Genomic DNA, 20,684 nt, shown 5'->3' with positions numbered 1-20,684 from the left:
CTTTGCACAAACTCCCCTTGACCTGGAACACCGTCCCCTAGATCTTTCCTCTTCATCGAAGTCTTTGTTGAAATATCTCTTTCTCACAGTGAGGCTCTCCTTAGCCATGTTTTTCTTTTATTTTTTCCTTTTTTTTTTTTTTTTGAGACAGAGTCTCACTGTGTTGCCCGGGATGGAGTGCAGTGGCATGATCTCAGCTCACTGCAACTTCCGGCTCCTAGGTTCAAGCGATTCTCCTGCCTCAGCCTCCCAAGTAGCTGGGATTATAGGTGTGCACCACCATACCCAGCTAATTCTGTATTTTTTAGTAGAGACAGGGTTTCACCATATTGGCCAGGCTGGTCTCGAACTCCTGACCTCAAGTGATCTGCCCTCCTCAGCCTCCCAAAGTGCTGGGATTACAGGGGTGAGACACCGCACCTGGCTAGCCACCATATTTTTAAATTCTGCCCCCACCTCAGCAGTTTTCTCCTTTACATGCTTTGGATTCCTCTGAATTACTGACCTCTGTCTACCTATTGCATAATTTAGTTGTTTATTACATGGACTGAACAAGTCACAGGAGGTCTCTTATCCCCTTTCCTAATCTGAGAAATGGGTGTTCATTCATTCAACAAACATCAGAGGGTTGGCGCTGGTACAACAACAAGGCAATCCGGCCGCTCGCCCTCAGGGAAATGACCAAATAAACAAACGGCCATGGTAGCTTGTAGCCATGATGATAAAAACTGGGAAGATTTTTTTTTTTTTCTTTGAGACAGAGTCTTGCTCTGTCGCCCAGGCTGGAGTGCAGTGGCATGATCTTGGCTCACTACAACCTCTACCTCCCAAGTAGCTGGGATTACAGGTGTGCCACCATGCCTGGCTAATTGTTTTGTATGTTTAGTAGAGACAGGGTTTCACTATGTTGCCCAGGTTGGTCTCAAACTCCGGACCTCAAGTGATCCGCCCATCTCAACCTCCCAGAATGCTGGGATTACAGGCGTGAGCCACCGTTCCTGGCCCTGGGCAGACAACTTTTAAAGGCGCTGTCACAGAGACGGGGAAGGGGGTAGGTCTGGGGAACCAGGGCAGCAAGGAAAGACCTCGCTGAGGACATGCCACTGGAGAAGAGGCACAATAAAAATCATAAAAATGACCGGGCACGGTGTCTCACGCCTGTAATCCCAGCACTTTGGGAGGCCGAGGTGGGTGAATCACGAGGTCAAGAGTTTGAGACCAGCCTGACCCACGTGGTGAAACCCCTGTCTCTGCTAAAAATACAAAAAATTAGCTGGATGTGGTGCCAGGCACCTGTAATCCCAGCTACTCGGGAAACTGAGGCAGGAGACTCGCTTGAACCCAGAAGGCGGAGGTTGCAGTGAGCCAAGATCGCATCACTGCATTCCAGCTTGGGCGACAGTGCGAGACTCTGTCTCAAAAACAAAAACGAAAAAGAACCATAAAAATAATAAATAGTGAATGCTGGTGCAATGCTTTGTGTGTGCCAGAGCTACTGAATGTGTGTAAACTCACTGAATCCATGCAGCAAAGCTGTGAGCTAGCTGCTGTTATATTTTGTATATTTACATACAAAATGCTAATATAAATGTACATATTTTATATTAAATTTAACATAAAAGTATAGCACACATAAAATTTATCCATAAACAGATGTTTTATATACTGTGCATTTATAACAACTATATTTTAAATGTATATATCTAATTATACATATTTTTATGTTTAATCTTTAAATTTTTAACAGTATTTTTTTACTTGAGGATCCAGTTTATTATGGGTATTGGAATGACTTTTCTTCTCTTTTTTTCTTTTGAGACAGAGTCTCGCTCTGTTGTTGCCTAGGCGGGAGTGCAGTAGCACCATCTCGGCTCACTGTCTCTGCCTCCCGGGTTTGAGTGATTCTCCTGCCTCCAGCCTCCCGAGTAGCTGGGATTACAGGCATGCACCTCCATGCCTGGCTAATTTTTGTATTTTTAGTAGAGACAGGGCTTCACCATGTTGGCCAGGCTGGTCTCAAACTCCTGACCTCAAGTGATCCGCCTGCCTCGAGCTCCCAAAGTGTTGGGATTACAGGCGTGAGCCACCGCGCCTGGCCTTTATATATACATGTATATGTAAACTCTTCATATGGGGAAACAGAGGCACAAAGGCAAAGTAATTCGTGCAAGAGAAACGTAGCTAATGGCTGCTCTGGGATCCCAACCGGGCCCCCTAAGGCTGCAGCTTTTCATCTCTGGCTCTCAGGTAGCCTCAGGGAATCCATTCAAACAAACATGCGGGTCAGACAAGAGGCAGTTACGGCAGAGTAACACCGCGCAGGCGCAGGAGGGAAGGAGTGGCGCGCAGGCGCAGGAGGCGGGGGGCAGGGGGAGGAAGGCCCTGCAGCAGCGCGCAGGCGCAGAAGCGGGTGGGCCGGAGCGGTGCGCAGGCGTACCAGAGGGCAGGAAAGGCGCGCAGGCGCAGGAGGTGGGGAGGGGCGGGGGAAGAAAGGCCCTGGAGCGGAGCGCTGGTGCAGGCGGTGAAGTAAGTGGCGCGCAGGCGCAGGAGGGTGGGCGTAGAAGAGGCGCGCAGGCGCAGGAGGGACGAGAGAGGCGCGCAGGCGCGGGCCGCCTGGCGGTACTTCGAAGAAAGACTTGGCGACGCCCGGACGCTGCTCGTGGTACTCGAAGTAGGTGAGCAGGTGGCAGCTGTCTCTGTAGTTGGAGCCGGGCGCGATGTTGTTGGCGTACTTGATGGCCGTGCTTGCGACCATGTCGTGCACGGTGAGGAGTGTCTCGTTGCTAACCTAGTCCTTGCTGAGCCGCAGTCGCGCCTCCTCGTCGCGCTCCGTGGTCCAAGTAGCTCAGCCTGCGGACAGGCGGGTCGGCGGCGTCCGGAGACCCCCAGTGGACCTAGAGAGAGGCGAGCAGGTGGGGTGTCAGGGGCAAAACCAGGGAGAGATGGGGGCACAGGCGGGGGCGTGGCACTGAGAGATGGCAGACAGAGGAGGCGTGAGGTATGAAGTGGATTGCCAAGGGAGAAAGAGCTGACCAGCGAGGCACAGAAGGGGATGCAGGGACAGGTGGACAGTAAGACGCACTGACCCAGAGAGAGGAGTTCAGCAGGAAACCCACCAGCAAGCAGACAGGTCAGCTGCAGGCCCACACTGTCCCTGCCGGGCGCCGTCTCCTCCCCAGGGACCAGACCCTTCTGACAACTAACCACCTCACCCCCCAAGCCCCCATACACCCAGCCTGGCACCCTGTGGCCGTGCTTTCCATGCCCCTATCCCATCAGGCGACTTCTGAAGAGACAGATTGAACCCTAAAGGATCCTGACACTGGCTGAACTGCCCTTGGCCAGCCCTGAAGCTCTAGATCCCCCAATCTCAAACTGGCTTCTTTGGGAACCCCACTAGCCTCACCCAGGAGCCAAGGAGCCCCGACCTCTGTTTTTCTTTCCTGAGTGTTGAGTGCCTTTCTGTCATGGACTCTGAATCTGTCCGAAAACATGGTCTCCAAAGTATCTTTGTTTTTCTTCTTCTTGTGTGGGGCATCTAGTTTGCTGGGCTTGGGCAGACAGATCTTCAAACGAAACTACAGCGGGCAGCGGGGGTGGGAGTGTCCAACAGGGAGGCACAGGATTCCCACCGAGTCATGGGGGTGACCAGGGAAGGCTTCTCTGAACAGTGGGTAGACACTGACCAGGCAAAGGAAGGAGGGAGAGGCATCTTAAAAGAGGTAACAAGCGGCCGGGCCCGGAGCTCACGCCTGTAATTCCAGCACTTTGGGAGGCCGAGGTGGGCGGATCACGAGGTCAGGAGTTTGAGGCCAGCTTGTTCAATATGGTGAAATCCCGTCTCTACTAAAAAATACAAAAATTAGCCGGGCGTGGTGGTGCACACCTGCAGTCCCAGCTACTCGGGACGCTGAGGCAGGAGAATTTCTTGAACCCAGGAAGTGGAGGTTGCAGTGAGCCGAGATCACACTACTGTACTCCAGCCTGGGTGACATAATGAGACTCCGTCTCATTAAAAAAATAAATAAATAAAATAAAATAAAAATAAGGAGGTAACAGGCTGGGTGCAGTGGCTCATGCCTGTAATCCCAGCACTTTGGGAGGCCAAGGTGGGCAGATCACTTGAGGCTTGGCCAACATGGTGAAACCCCATCTGTACTAAAAATGCAAAAATTAGCCGGGCATGGTATCGGGTACCTGTAATCCCAGCTACTCGGGAGGCTGAGGCAAAAGAATCATTTGAACCTGGGAGGTGGAGGTTGCAGTGAACTGAGATCACACCTCTGCATTCCAGCCTGGGGAACTGAGGGAGACTCTGTCTCCAAAAAAAAATAAAGAAAGAAAAAAAGGGAAAAACGTGATGAAGGCGGTTGGGGGCTGGCGTTAAGAGAAGAAGGAGCATGGAAGGAAGGAAATGAATCTACCACACCCATTCCCCACCTGGTGTGCAGCCTAGTTCATCCCCGGGAGGAGCTGACATATGTGGGCTCCCAGTCCCTCCCTCGTGTCCACAACATATTTTCATGCCCCTCTGTCATTGGGAAGGCAGTGCCCACTCTGGGCTCTACCTTTTTTTTTTTTTTTTTTTTTTGAGACAGAGTCTCTCGCTGTGGTCCAGGCTGGAGTACAGTAGCGCAATCTCGGCTCACTGCAAGCTCTGCCTCCTGGGTTCACGCCATTCTCCTGCCTCAGCCTCCCCAGTAGCTGGGACTACAGGCCCCCGCCACCATGCCCGGCTAATTTTTTGTGTTTTTAGTAGAGACAGGGTTTCACCATGTTAGCCAGGATGGTCTCAACCTCCTGACCTCGTGAACCACCCGCCTCGGCCTCCCAAAGTGCTGGGATTACAGGCGTGAGCCACTATATGCCCACCTCTGGACTCTACCTTTTTATCTTCTTGGTCACTCCCCCCGTTCCAGCCACAGGGATTCTAGCCACAGGGGGACAGTGGTCTCTAGACCAGACATCCAGAATGTTCCTGTCCATGGCCAGCCTGGTGACATCACTGTGGATCCCGTGGCCCACAGCCACGATGGAGACATGGCCCATTGCCTCTTTGTAGAGACCAGTTTTAGAGGGCAGGGAGGGTCTACCCAAGAAGGCCCTTCACTGCTCTGACAGGCCAGTGGTCTGCAAGGTGACAGTCCCCAGGGAAGAGCCAGGGGCAAGTCTGGCAGCGGGAGGGACTCCAGAGTCCTGCTCTACACAGTTGGCTTTGAGTGAGACAGTTCACAAGGGAGCTGGAAGAAGAGTGGTGAGATGGAGGAGGTAAATAAGGTGCGGGCATCATGGAGGTCAAGGAAACAGAGCCCTGGGCTCCCGGAAGGCTGAGTTAGAGAAGGACTTTGAGTCACTGTGCCTGGGGTTTTATGAATTCATTTACCCACCAAGCATAATTGAAAGCAGGGGTGTGAAGAGGTATTTATACACCCATGGTTTCTTTTCTGGGCACTGAATGTGTTTCTGCCATGGACCCTGAACCATGCCATGGACCCATATACACAGCAGTATGATTCACAAGAGCCTAAAGGGGGAAGTAACCCAAAGGTCTATTGATGGATGAATGGATAAATTAAATTTATCCACGTATATGTGTGTACACACACACATGTGTACATACATGATGAAATATTACTCAGCCTGAAAAAAGAAATTTTAACATGTGCTAAACATGGATGAGACCAGGTATGGTGGCTCACACCTGTAATCCCAACACTTTGAGGAGCCGAGATGGGAGGAGCAGTTGAGGCCGGGAGTTCAAGACAAACCTGGGCAACATAGGGAGACCCTGTCTCTATTTTTAAAAAATTGTTAAAAAATTGAAAAAACTTTTTAAAAGGATGACCCTTAAAGGCATTATCCTCAGTTAAATAAGCCAGCCAGAAAATGGCAAATATTCTTACAATACCCCCTTTTTTTTTTTTTTTGAGATAGAGTCTCGCTCTGTCACCCAGGCCAGAGTGCAGTGGCATGATCTCAGCTCACTGCAACCTCCGCCTCCTGGGTTCAAGTGATTCTTCTGCCTCAGCCTCCTGAGCAGCTGGGACTACAGGCGCACGCCACCACGTCCGGCTAATTTTTGTATTTTTAGTAGAGACAGGGTTTCACCATATTGGCCAGGCTGGTCTCGAACTCCTGACCTTGTGATCCACCCTCCTCGGCCTCCCAGAGTGCTGGGATTACAGGCATGAACCACCACGCCCGGCCTACAGTTTTACTTTTAAGGTGCTTAAAGTAGTAAAATTCAGGAGACAGAAAGTAGAATGATAGCTTTCAGGGGAAGGGGAAACGGGAAATTGTTTGATGGATCTAAAGTTTCTGTTTGAAAAGATGCAACTTCTAGAAATGCGTCGTGTTGATGGTTGTACTACGATGTGAATGTACTTCATGCCACTGAACTGTGTAATAACAAAGGGTTAAAACGACACATTTTATGTTACGTATATTTTACCACAGTTAAATTTTAAAAGCCTTCCTGACAATAGCAGATTCTTGTCGTTTCTCAAAAAACATTGAGAGAACATTAAGAGAACAGTGAGACCAGGGTGAGAATCATTATAGAAAACACATACCTTCCTCTCCTGTATTTGAGCTTCCCTCACTTGACATAATCAACCATTTGTATTTTCTTGAGGAGGAATCAACATTGAAAAGGAAGTGAAAAAATATTTGCAAAAGATATGCACATCTCTGTAAAAAGCTTACACATTTTGAGAAATAGGTTAGCAGTGGGGTGTCTAAATATAATATTAACATACAAAAATCAACAGCTTTTCCATATACCAACATTAACTACCTAGAAAACCTAAAAGTGGGGAGATCACATGGACAGTAGAAACAAGCTATAAAACAGAATTATATTGACCCAAAATTGTACAGTATAGTCATGGATAAAATCAGAAGGGTTTGGCTGAGTTCAGTGGCTCATACCTGTAACCCCAGTGCTTTAGGAGGCCAAAACAGGAGAGGATCCCTCGAACCCAGGAATTTGAAGTTACAGTGAGCTGAGATCACACCGGTGCACTCCAGCCTGGGTAACAGACTGAGGCCCTGGCTCTATTTTTAAAAAAAACTCAAAAAGGTTTACTAACAGAAACACGAAAATGCAGAAAATGTGGCGTGAGATATACCTCAGAAAGGGTACTGTTTACAGTGTGACAGCTGAAACGAGGCCAGAGCATCGCCTTGTTCAACCTCAGATGGGAATGTACAGTCGGCCACTCAAATTTTTCACTCCTGTGTATGTCCTGGAATGACTTCTAAAGTGCCATAAATATTGATTTGGAGTTTACAAGCAAATTTTAGCGGTGAGGCGAATTTGCAAATACGGAATCGGCAAATAATGAGGACCAACTGTACTAACTTATTAAAAAGTAAAAGCCCACCAAATAGTTGAGGAGGGCCATTGATGTGGTTTGGATATTTGTCCCTGGCCAAATCTCATGTTGCACTGTAATCCCCAGTGCTGGAGGTGGGGCCTGGTGGAGGTGTTTGGGTCACGGCAGTGGCCAGATCCCTCATGGCTTGGGGCTGTCTTCACGATAGTGCGTTCGGGAAAGATGTGGTCATTTAAAAATGTGTGGCACTCCCTCTGGCTTGCTCCTGCTTTCGCCATGAGACATGCCTGCTCCCCTTTTGCCCTCTGCCATGATTGTGAGCTCCCTGAGGCTTCACCAGAAGCTGAACAGGCACCAGCACCATACTTTCTGTAAAGACTGTAGAACCATGAGCTAATTAATTAAGCCTCTTTTCTTTATAAATGACCCCATCTCAGGTATTTCTTTATAGCAGTGCAAGAATGGCCTAATACAGCACTCAAAGTTGACATTAGCCTTATCTGCATTGGGTTTTTTTTTTTTTTTGCAAGGGGAATGCCATTTTAAATTTCTGGTGTATTTCAAAAATGGAACTCAAAAGGGTCTCTGGCCTGCCTCTGATCAGTATCTAGAACCTTAAGAGACATTGGGAGTTTTGTTGCTCCTGATAAGCTGTTTCTCTCCAGCCTGGGAGATGTTTCCTCTCCCACTCTCCCTACTAACATTTCAGGGACACACTGTGAATATGCCGTTTCAGGTCTGGTCTGCTTATAACGGACTGTTGGATGGGAGAGGAATAAACTATCTTCTTTCAGTTGTTATTATTGAATTTTACCACAACAGCAAAACTCCTCCCTAATGATGGAATTAGTCAAGAGTCATACCTTGACTCTTGAGTTAACCAAGACTGACTGTGTTGATGATAACCATTAACTCATACCGAGGACTTTCTGGAATCAGACACTGCATTCCCTGTACATCATCTCCACGAACTTCCGTGGCCACCCTCCGAGATGGGGATCTACTTTCCAGATTTAAAATCTCCGAGCCTCAGACAGTTGAAATCACAGCTGGTCACAGTCTGAACCCAGAACCGATTTCAGAGGCCAAGTCCCTCCCCATCACACTAAATAAAGGACGAAGTATTTGTGTCAAGCCAAAAATCAAGACATGGGGCCCTGAAGTGCTTTATTATCAGAACTTATTGGAAGGGTTTCCCAGTTGCTTCCAGGCAGGTGAGTTCATTTGGGGGCCCAGTTCTTCAAATCTGTGAAGGCTTTTTCTTTCTAATGTCTCTTTAAGTCCCCTGAGGAGAAAAAAAAAAATCAAATGGGAACCCACAAGTTCAGATCTTTCTTCCAAATCAGGCAGCTCTTGGTAGACTTCCCAGTAAGGCTTCCCTGGGGTCATGACTTGAAGGTCCGTAGAAAGATCTACGATGATTTTCGTGCTTTGAAACGTATGGCAGGTTCTTCTAGGGAGCACCTCTTCAACAGACGAACAATCAAGAAACTGACCAAGGAGGAATGTGGCTCCTTAAAAACAGCAGGAAGAGCTTCTACCCAGAGCAGCATTTCACTTATTGCAATGAGGTCTTCCTGCCGAAGGCTGCAAAGAGGAGAAACACAAGTTATCACTGGGGGATTCTCGTAATATGTGCATTCAGTCTCCAAGATCCCACAGTCACCATATGATGAAAATATTCCCCAGTGAATTGATCCATTTATAAATTGGCCATCACCCAAAATCTCCCCACAATGAACTTTAGAGTGGCACTATCCAAAAGAAACATTACTGGAGCCACCTATGCAATTTAATAATATATAGCAGCCACTTTTTAAAAATTCTTATTTATATATTTTGAGACAGAGTCTCGCTCTGTCTCCCAGGCTGGAGTGCAGTGACGCAATCTCAGCTCACTGCAAGCTCCACCTCCCGGGTTCACGCCTTTCTCCTAGCAGCCACATTTTTAAAAAAGGAACTTGGCCAGGCACAATGGCTCACACCTGTAATCACAGCACTTTGTGATGCTGAAGCAGGAGGGTCGCTTGAGGCCTGGAGTTTGCGACCAACCTGGGCAACATAGAAAGACCTTATCCCCACAAAAACATTTAAAACACTGGGTACGAATGTACCACTGCACTCCAGCCTGGGCAGCAGAGCAAGATCGTGTCTCTAAAAAGTAAATAAAAATTTAAAACTGGTAAAAGTACTTTTAATAATAAATATTTTATGTAACCCAGTATTCCAGAATATCATCTCAACATGTAATCAAAATTTTAAAATACTGATATTTTATTTTTATATATATAATATGTATTATATATATATTATAAATAAATATATATATATATATATTTTGTGCTGAGCTTTTGAAGCCCAGTGTGTGTTTTATGTATTACAGCACATCTTGGTTTGGACAGGCCACATTGTGGCCAGTGGCTGCCATACTGGACAGCACTGGTATAAGAGGGTCCATCTCTCACTCCCACATCAATGTCCAATGGTTTCATTCAACTGGAAAGTGAAATTGGAAATCTCACGAAAGATGAAGAATTAAGAATGTGGTACGTTGAACTGCTGGGCCCACCCACAAGACATCGACACATGAAGGTGCAGAAGGGTTAAACCAGTTAACACTGAACAAAGGACAATGGATGTGATGAGTCACAGGCTGAGTTGTACCCCTCCACAGTTCACATGTTGAAGACCTAACTTTTAGTACCTCAGGATATAACTTCTTTGGAAACAGGATCATTACAGAAGTTAAAATGAGGTCATTAGGGTGGGCCCTAATCTTATTAACCTGTCCTTATAAAAGGGAAATTTGAACACAGAGACACCCACAGGGAAGATGATGTGAAGACACAGAGAGAAGACAGCCATCAGCAAGCCAAGGAGAGAGGTCTGGAATGGATCCTCCCCTCACAGCCCTCAGAAGGAACCAAGCCAATCAGCCTCTCAATCTCACAGTTTTAGCATGCAGATCTGTGAGACAATACATTTATGTTGTTTAAGCCCTCCAGTCTGTGGTACTTTGTTATGTAGCCCCAGCAAACTAAAACATGGGTTGGCTGGTGGCATTAGAACAATTTGCCCAGGAGAAGGTTACAGGCAGCCTATAGGACAATTGAAGATGCATTCTGCTTTCTGCCTGCATTGTGCATCTAGTGAAGAAAACAAACAAACAAACAAAACTATCAGTGATTCATGGTGTCATGGAGGCTCCCTCTGCACATGCCTTGGGGAGAGGAGAGGAGAGGAGAAATGGTGGGTAGTGGAAGTTCAAGCCTCCATCCCTTATTAATCTGTGTAATGGGCCAACACACCTCATTCCTTGGATTCCTGGCAAGTAGAACTTTCTCCACTAAAGTTTCTGACAAAAGGCCTTCTCCAAATAAGACCCAAAGAGACATTTGGGATTTATTGCCTCCTACTTTCTAGAAACAAATAGAAAAGGCAGGAAGCACAGCTCACATCATTGGTGGCTAGCTGAAGGAGTTTACATACCCTACCATGACCCTGGTATGAGTTGAAGCCTGCTGCTCAGAACCCACTGCAACTGTGTGTGTGTGTGTGTATGTGTGTGTGTGTGTGTGTGTCTGTGTCTGTGTCTGTGTCTGTGTCTGTGTCTGTGTCTGTGTCTGTGTGTTCTGCAATTCCAATCACAGATCTGCCTGCCACACAGTGGAGCCCTCTCTTGGACTCTGAATGCATAGCCCAGCAAAGCCAAGCAACTGAATCTCACCATCAGAACAGGTGACAGCAGCTCCATCAAAGCAGTCAGTGGTACATGAGATCAATTTGTTTTTTGTATTTCTGGGCTACAAAATGTCTCTTAAGTTTCATCATTGGACCTATTGAGAAAGGAGAAATCAATTGAGTTACGGAGATAAAAGAAAATTCCATACACCCATGCATGACCAGGCAACAGAGTCCCATGCCTCGGGCTAGGCTGGGTGGCTGGCTGTGCCATTGACTTTCAGGGTGTGTAACTTTTGCCATCTGTATGGGGATGATAAAACTTCCATGTGGTCCTTCAGCTGTGGTGAGGATTCTGTGAGGTGGAAGGTGAAGAGCACGCTGCATTCTGTGCCTGATGTGGACTGTGTACCCAATGGAGGAGGGATATCATCATCTCAAACCATGCCCCTATCCCCATTTTACAGGTGAGGAAACTGGAACATAGAGAGGACCAGTTCCTCTGAGGTCAGCTAGCAAGTGCATGGCAGAATCAAGACTCAAACTGGGAGTTGTCTGCTCCTTCAGCCCAGGACTTTCGTTGAAAGCCTCTGAGTCACCAGGGGCATTGATGACCTCTCTGCATGTCTCAAGCAACCCCACAAGGACTGTTTTTCAGCTTATAGTTGAGAAGACCACCAGCCTGGACAACACGGCAAAACACCATCTCTACAAAACAAAAAGAAAATAGCCACACATGGTGGAGCACAGTCGTCCCAGCTACTCAGGAAGCTGAGGTGGGAGGATTGCTTGAGCCTGGGAGTTCAAGGCTGCAGCGGCAAGTCGTGATCATGCCATTGTACTCCAACCTGGGTAACAAAGCGAGACTCTGTCTCAAAACAAACACAAAACAAGGCTCAGTAGGACAAGTCACTTCCCTGTGTAGAGGGGACAGGATTTCAACCCAGGTTGTTCAATGCCACATGCTTGCTCTGACTCTTCCATCCACACCGTCAGATTACAGCCAAGCACTGACAGCAAACTCCCAAATGAAAGTACATTGGTAGAATCCAGTATCCCCACTCTGGAGTGAGCCCTTCCCTCATAGGGAAAGAGAGGCAAAAATAAAACTCATACAGAGAATAATTTCATGTTCTGATGCTTTAAAGAAGACAAGGTGGTATAATGGGGGTGACAGTGAGCTACAGGGTGAAATATTAAGGACAATGGCAAGCCACTTAAGCCAGCATGGTCAGGGAAGGCTGAAACCATTCCTAAAAACTTTATGATATTAATCAGAGAAGAAGGGAGGGGGAGAAACTAAAATCAGCCACACTTAAAACACACTCAACATTCATCATTAGGTCGGTTTGCTCTCTTACCCCTTCCTCATAGCTAGCTGTCTGCCTATTGCCCCAGAATCACAAAAAAAAAAAACCCAGTCACAAGATATAGTTCCCCTTAACTGCTCTACAGATAACATATTAAGCATTGTGAAAGGTTAAGTTTTCCACTTGAGATATCTTTTCAAGTCCTGCATACCAGTGAAACTCCTGATGCCCACTGATCTGAAGGACCCCACAGGAGCTGAATTACCAAAGAATGCAGCTTCCACATCCAGATGATTTCATCCCCCTTACCCGAACCAATCAATGACTCTAATTTTCCAGCCCTTCACCCCCAAAGATCCCCTTAAAACCCCAGCCCAGAATTCCTCAAAGAGAGATTTGAGGGTTCTTTCCGTCTCAGTTGGCTTCCCTGCAAGGGAATTTAATTTCCTTTTTTATTTTTATTTTTGTTGTTTGATTTTTTGTTTTTGAGACAGGGTCTCCATTGCTTAGGCTGGAGTGCAGTGGCATGATCGTGGCTCACTGCAGCCTTGACCTGCCCGGGCTCAAGTGATCCTCTCAGCCTCCTGAGTAGCTGGGCACATGCCACCATATCCAGCTAATTTTTTGTATTTTTTTGTAGAAATAGTATTTCACCATGTTGCCCAGGTTGGTCTCAAACTCCTGGGCTCAAGCAGTCTGCCCACCTCAGCCTCCCAAAGTGTTGGGATTACATGCGTGAGTCACTGTGCCTGGCCATAATTAAACTCTGTCTTTGCTGCATCCCCTGCTGTCTCAGTGTATTGGTATATTAGTGTGCAGTGGGCATACAAACCTGGTGGTCCTGTATCAAGGCTGCTCTGAGGAGGAAGAGGCCTGTAGGGTGAGACCTGGACCATGAGAAGGAGCCATCCAGGCAAGGAATTGAGGGGGAAGGGTATTACCAGGGAGGCAGACTGGCAAGTGCAAAGGCCTTATAGTTGGACAAAGCCCAGAGAGCTGCAGGAACATCAAGAAAGCCCATAGAGTTGGTGCAGAGTGAATGAAAGGTCAGCAGGAGAGAGATTGTGTAGAGCTATAGTAAGGAGTTTGGATTTTATTTCCAAGATGAGGAGCTGGGGACCAGTTAGCTAGAGGTGGCAGCATCCCTCTCCTGGTCCCTGGCTGGTCTCATAGACCCTCTGACCTTCAGAAAAGGACCCGTCTCTTCAGAGCCCGCACAGTCCCGGATGCTAACAAGGGACCAGTCTCCAAACGTCATGGCCACTCACCTAGCTCTCCACCATAGATGGAAAAGTCCTTCTCCAAGATGACCCACTTTTGAATCTTCTGTGTATTGTTCATGGCTTCCTGGTTCACAGCATTGATGCCTTGCTGGATGGCCTTGTAGACCAGGGGGTCTTGCTGCTTCACAATCTCAGTCACGGTGGATGCCTGGCTTCCCAGACCCCGGCAGAAGTTGATGGCCTCCAAGTTCAGCTTGTCCAGAGGTTCTCCGCTCATCTGATTCATCTCACACTGCCCCCGGACACCTCTGTCACCACACATACTCCTTGACCAGCACCCCTCCCCAGGCCCACAGACCAAGAAGTGGGTCTTGAACCCACAGGTGCATCCTCTTGACCCTGGGGTGGGGCCAGGGAACGTAAGAGCGGCTGCAGAGACTTCCCCCGATGACAGAAAACCCATGTTACCTTCAGCGTCAGCAACATGCTCAGAAACTTCAGTTTATCTCCTACTAACATGGCGTTACTGATGATGGGGATCTTCCTCTTAACCAAGGTCTCAACGGGAATGGGGGGCACGTTTTCACCACCAGCAGTGATAAGGATTTCTGGAACAGAGCTTGACTTGGTACACGTCCAGCCATGACAACGTGGAACCCCCAGCCCCTTGGAGATCAGAAGGGCAGCTGCTGGCATGGCCAACACTCACCCAGAAAGCCCCAGAAGCACAGGAGGACCTGGCCCTCTTCCCCCACCCACTTTTAATTATCATCAAGTGTCCAAAGTTGTGACTCCCACTTGGACAGCATCTTAATAATTCATTTCCTATCTCCTGGTCCACCATGCCCTGGTTTTAGGTTCTTCCAATATGTCTTCCTTGAAAGATAGTGAAGCCTTTTTGGCCACACCTTGCCTGTCTGTTGCCTCCTAGTCACTTAGTAACCCCTTCAGAATGTAATGTAATTCCAGTCTTACCCCCAGGGACATGTGTAGTAACCCTAATTTTGGCAAACTCTGCAAGAATCTCCCTTAGTTTCTCAGATTCTTCAACAGCGTCTCCTCCTGCCCCAGACCCACTGGTCACTTGTTCTTTCATCCTAAGATGCTTCCCTCTTTCTGTCCCACCCACTCAAACTCGTTCTCCCTTGTCCCAGAGACTCACAAAGTCACCTTTACTGTGATCATTAATAGCAGTAAGAATAAATATGACCATGAAATGGACGTAAGTGTGTAACGCCTTCTTGGGGTAAGAGTACTGAGTGGGAACTACTCTTCACTTTTTAATGTGGTTTGGGTGGGTTGGACTGCAGGGGTGAGCATGTGACCAGCTCTGACCAATCAGCATATTTCACCCCTTACAGTGAGACATATCTTGACTCGAGGATCCAATGAGAGGCCTAAAACGCTGAAAACAATGAGAATGATACACTCTAGTCCCCTTGCGGGGTTAGAGGTCAGCCTAGACTGTTGGTAGCTTTCTTGCTACCAGATGGCAAAGTTTATTTAAGAATAGCCTTTGGGAGGCCGAGGTGGGCGGATCACCAGGTCAGGAGTTTGAGACCAGCCTGGCCAACATAGTGGAACCCCGTCGCTACTAAAAATACAAAAATTAGCCGTGTGTGGTGGCGTGCGCCTGTAATCCCAGCTACTTGCGAGGTTGAGGCAGGAGAATCTCTTGAAGCCAGGAGGCAGAGGTTGCAGTGAGCCGAGATCGCGCCACTGCACTCCAGCCTGGGCGACAGTAGGAGACTCCATCTCGAAAAAAAAAAAAAAAAAAGCAACAGCCAGGCACAGTGGCTCACGCCTGTAATCCCAACACTTTGGGAGGCTGAGGCGGGTGGATCACCTGAGGTCAGGAGTTCGAGACCAGCCTGACCAACATGGTGAAACCTCGTCTCTACTAAATATACAAAAATTAGCCAGGTTTGGTGGTGTGCGCCTGTAATCCCAGCTACTCGGGAGGCTGAGGCAGGAGAATCACTTGAACCTGGGAGGCAGAGGTTGCAGTGAGCCAAGATTGTGCCACCGCACTCCAGCCTGGGTAACAAAAGTGAAACACCATCTCAAAAAAACAAAACAAAATAAAAAAGAACACTAGTGGCCAGGTGCAGTGACTCACACCTATAATCCTGCCACTTTGGGAGGCTGAGGTGGGCAGATCACTTGAGCCCACAGTGCTAGACTAGCCTGGGTAACATGGTGAAACCGGGTCTCTGCAAAAAAATAGTGGGGTGTGGTGGCATGCGCCTATAATCCTAGTTACTCAGGAGGCTGAGGTGGGAGAATCACCTGAGCCTGGGAAGTCGAGGCCACAGTGAGTCATAATTGGAGACTGTATTCCAGCCTGGCCAACAGAGTGAGACCCTCTCTCAAAAGTAAAACAGTAGCAGCACAGAGGAAAACTCAAGAAAAGAATTTTAAAATTTCTTTTGACCTCATTTTGGCACCCAGATCCAGCCATGCCTGAAGCCAGCTAACCTTTTGGCCAACTGACCTTTTCAGTTATGTTGAGTCAACAGTTTTGCTTTTTTTTTTTTCCCCCTCAAACCTATTTAAACCCATCTTAAATGGGTTTGAGTAAAAAAGCACTGTGTTCTCCATCAGGTTTTGGCAAACTATGGCCCATAGTGGCCAAATCCAGGCCACTATTCAATTTTGTCTGACCAAAAGCTAAAAATGAATTTTACATTTTTAAGTTGTTGGAAGTCAAAAGAAGAATATTTTTGACACATAAAAATTATGACATTCATATTGGCAGCTGGCCACACCCATTCTTTATGTTTTTATGCTGTTTTTATGCTACAAATCACCGAGTTGAGAAGCTGCAACAGAGACACGTTTTGTGAACCCAAAAATGTTTGCTAAAGGGCGCTCTTCAGGAAAAATTGGCTTATCCTTGTTCTATACTTTCTTTAATCCTTACAACTCTGTAGATTATTGTCCTCTGAAAATGCTGAGGAAGAAAATGGCACTTTTTAACTCAAACCCATTTGAGCCAGCTTGAATGAGTTTGAGTTTACTTTTTTTAGTAAAACTGTTGGCTCAGTATAACTGAAAAGTTCAAAAGGTCCCTGGCTTCAGGTATGGCTGGATCAAGGTGCCAAAATGATGTCACAAGGAATTTCTTTATCCTTCTCTTACTGAGTTTTCCTCTGGGCTGGTGCTATTCTGAAACGGGCTTCAAGGCTTGTCTTTTGCAGGTCCATCCGCCTGAGGGTGGACCATGGGATACCAAGTGACCAAGGGGTAACGTTTGCTGGACAGGAGGATAGAGATGGGTTGTACAGACTGAGGTGTTTCTGCACAGCTCCTCTTGGAAGATGAGGAACTGGGGGTGGCCTTTGTGCTGGTACGCTGGGCCCTTAAATGTTCAGGGAGGGCCTGCTTGCAGGAGATTCCCAAAGAACTCAGCCCCTGGTACCTTTGATGCGGCCAGTGACATAGAGGAATCCCAGACTGTCCAGCTGGCCCAGATCCCCAGAGTGTAGCCAGCCTTCATCATCGATGGCCTCTGTAGTTTCAGTCTCACTTTCCAGGTAGCCCATGAAGATGTGCCTACCCCAGAGGCAGATCTCCCCAATACCATCCTTGTTCTGCTGGAACAGCATATTCTTGCACCCAGTCAAGATCTTGCCACAGCTGCCAGGGGACAGAAGCAGAGAAACTGAGGCTCATAGAGACAAAATCAGCCACCCAGCTCTGCCTGTATCTTCAGCCTAGGTACCTAATACTCTGCTCAACTACAGCAGGCTGGATATGCACCCGAGTGCACAGAAGGAGGTGTTTGCTGCAGTGTTTAATCCAGCGTGTCAGATTCCCAAAGGCTTTGTGAACCGGGAAACCCAGCGGTGGCCGGGTGCGGTGGCTCACGCCTGTAATCCTAACACTTTGGAAAGCCGAGGAGGGAGTATTGCTTGAGCCCAGGAGTTCAAGACCAACCTGGGCAACATACAGAGACCCGTCTCTACAAAAATAATAAAAAATAAAAGTTGGGCATGGTGGTGCATACCTGTGGTCCCAGCTACTTGGGAGGCTGAGGTGGGAGAATCACCTGAGTCCAGGAGGTCAAGGCTGCAGTGAGTAGTGATCACGCCACTGTACTCCAGCCTGGGCAACAGAGCAAGACTCTATCTCATAAAACAAACGAAAACAAAAAACAAAAGAAAATCCAACAGCATTTCAGGCTGTTTTTTGTTTTTGTTTTGTTTTTTTAAATCTCCACATATGCAGGCAAAGAAAAAAACGCTTTTGGCTTAAGGATAGGAAAAAAAACCCCTCATTTTTAAGAAAACAGACAGGTAGACCTCTCTGCAGTGATTCAGACAGCTAATTTTAAGTATGACAACCAACTACAATCTCTTTAGAGGTAAAAGTTACTTTCATAAAACAGAGTAGCACTATTTGAAATCTGGATTCTTCTTCTTACTTTTTTTTTTTTTTTCCCCCTAGAGATAGCATTGGCCAGGGTAGTTCTAGGATGCAGGAAAGGAAATATTTTCTCCTTGTGTTGCTGAGATCTCTTTGATTAACTGTTAGCAAGGCCAGTGGTCCCAGGGTTAAATGTAGGTATTCCCCCGGTTAGCAAAAGAAAAAATGGAGACAGACCTGAGAAATTTAAAATTTACAAAGAGCTGCCTTATGATTTCCCCCACTGAAACTTTTTTAGGTATGTAGAAAAATCCAGAAGCCATAAAAGAAAAGATTGGTAAGTTCAACCATCTAAATTTGTGACCACAAATTTCTGCAGAGTAAAAAACATCTTAACTAAAATCAGAATGCCAATGACAAGCCAGGGAATAAAATATTTGTAACTCATATGAAAGACAAAGGGCTGATTTTCCTAATATGTAAAGAGTGCCAACAAACCAATAATAAAGGGCCCAATAATCTAATTTTTAAAACAGGCAGATAATATTGACAGATAGTTCATAGGAAAGGAAGTACAAATGACTTTTAAGTATATGAAAAGGCTGGGCATGGTGGTTCATGCCTGTAATCCCAGTGCTTTGGGAGACTGAGGATTGCTTGAGTCCAGGAGTTCAAGGCCAGCCTGGGCAACATAGCAAGACCTCATCTCTACAAAAAATTTTTTACAAAATTGCCAAGCATGGAGGCTTATGTCTGTAGTCTCAGCTAGTTGGGAGGCTGAGGCAGGAGGAATGCTTGAATCCAGAAGTTTGAGGTTACAGTGATCTATGATTGTACCATTGCACTCCAGCCTAGGCAACAAAGTGAGACCCTGTCTCTAAAAAGATTTTTAAAATAAATTTTAAAAAATAAACATATATATGAAAAGATTTTTTTCAAACCTCACCCATGCTAAAAGGAGGGAGTCAGGGAGAGACACAACCAGAAGATTCTATGACTATGACTGCTGTCAGATGGGGAGTTGGACCTGAATTTGGTATTCTTAAAGTTTTCTTATCATTGGGTTCAACCTTGCAGCCTAGGGCAAGCTGAGCTTGGGAGAAAGCCAGGAATGGGCCATGGAGGTGTTTTGAGATGGGGGATCATGGGGATGAAAGGTGCTGAGGTCACAGGCGGGGTGAACTTGGAGGCAGAACTCACAAATGACAAACGGGGAGACCATGGAATGTTCAGAGAGCCATCCCCCTTGTCTGTGGGCTCTCTGACCATCCAGGGTTTCCCATGGTCATGCAGAGTTAGGAGTTGGAGGCTGGAGAAGAGGATCATTCTGGAGACACCACGTCAGGATTCTTCTTAACCCAGAGGCCCATCTATATACCCACCTTCCCCCTCTTGACCCCATGTTATGGGAGGAGCAGGGGTCTGCCCCGGGGGCTGGTACCTTAGAAGCCTGTAGTTATTCTGGTTGGATATCGTGTGGGGTCCCGAGCTTTCACTCAACCCATACAACTCGCCTATAGGTATGTCCAAGCTTAGAAAGAACTCGGCAGTCTCTTGGTTGAGAGGCACAGCCCCGCTGATGAAAGAGTGACAGTGATCCAAGCCAAGGGACGTCTTGACTTTGCTGAACACGAGAGTCTTAGCCACGCGGTAGCTCATGGGAGTATCATATTTCCTGTGAATAAGAATGCCATCAAGTGGAAAGGGGCTGATGGGACCCTGTGGAGAAGGCTGAGCCTCCTCATCAACTACCCTCCCAGCCCTCTGGATGCTGCACCTACCCCAACATCTTCTTTGAGTTGACCTTGAAGCCAATGTTTCTTGCCCACACGAACACCTTCTTCTTCAAGCCTGTGGACTTGGCACTATTTTTCTTCACTGTCTCATGTATCTTCTCCCAAATCTGGGGCACTCCCATGAAGATAGTGGGTTTTACCTTCCGTAGAGTATTTACCAAGGTGCCCTGTACGTAACGAAGCTAGGTTAGCCACAGCAGGGCCTTCCATGCACCAGGGATGTCCATCTCTCCTGATCCACCCAACTCTGCCCAAGAGAACATTCCTTCACCGATCAGATTATGCAGGGCTCCCAGCCCAAAGGAGACAACCCACTGGCTGGGTTGGCCAATCAGATTTTTGCACTCTCTCTAGGGATTTGATGAGAAGCATAAACTGGTAAGATATTTTTGGAAGGTAACATGACAGTACTATTAACATTTTAAATGCAACCTGTCAACTTCACTTCTGTGGGTGAAGGAATTCAGCTGAAGGAAAGACTCAGGCACACAAAGAAACACATTCAAGATGTTCTTTGCAACACTGTTTTGTAACAGAATGGAAACAGCTTACAGGTTCAATGACAAGGGGTTGGCTAAAGAAACTGTGGTCCAAGCATGCAGTGGAATGTTGTACAACTGTTAAAAAAGGATGCAAGATTCTCCCCCAAAGAGACCTATAGGTTCAATGCAATCCCTATCAAAATCTAGGCAGGTTTTTGTTTGTTTGTTTTGTTTTGTTTTTAAATACAAATTGACAAGCCGACTTTAAAATTTATATAGAAATGCAGAGGATCTGGCCGGGCACGGTGGCTCAAGCCTGTAATCGCAGCACTTTGGGAGGCCGAGACGGGCGGATCACAAGGTCAGGAGATCGAGACCATCCTGGCTAACATGATGAAACCCCGTCTCTACTAAAAAATACAAAAAAATAGCCGGGCGAAGTGGCGGGCGCCTGTAGTCCCAGCTACTCGGGAGGCTGAGGCAGGAG

General features: G+C 47.1%; 1 protein-coding gene across 1 annotated transcript in view; it reads right to left on the bottom strand.

The window, feature by feature from the left end:
• Positions 1-8,478: 8,478 nt before the first annotated feature.
• ACSBG2 (acyl-CoA synthetase bubblegum family member 2) overlaps positions 8,479-20,684 on the bottom strand; it is an 84,111-nt gene continuing 71,905 nt past the window's right edge. Inside the window, exons 9-15 of the mRNA XM_011967480.1 lie at positions 19,701-19,882; positions 19,361-19,594; positions 16,973-17,190; positions 14,020-14,159; positions 13,597-13,843; positions 11,065-11,173; positions 8,479-8,924 (exon numbers count right to left, since the gene is read on the bottom strand). Coding sequence (XP_011822870.1) covers positions 11,100-11,173; positions 13,597-13,843; positions 14,020-14,159; positions 16,973-17,190; positions 19,361-19,594; positions 19,701-19,882 — 1,095 coding nt within the window. The 3' untranslated portion in view covers positions 8,479-8,924; positions 11,065-11,099. The remainder of the gene's footprint in view (positions 8,925-11,064; positions 11,174-13,596; positions 13,844-14,019; positions 14,160-16,972; positions 17,191-19,360; positions 19,595-19,700; positions 19,883-20,684) is intronic.

The sequence above is a fragment of the Mandrillus leucophaeus genome, unplaced genomic scaffold (assembly GCF_000951045.1).
Source record: "Mandrillus leucophaeus isolate KB7577 unplaced genomic scaffold, Mleu.le_1.0 Scaffold8, whole genome shotgun sequence".
NCBI lineage: Eukaryota > Metazoa > Chordata > Mammalia > Primates > Cercopithecidae > Mandrillus > Mandrillus leucophaeus.
The sequence above is the reverse complement of the archived record's forward strand: the minus strand, read 5'-3'. Positions and strand labels throughout refer to the sequence as shown.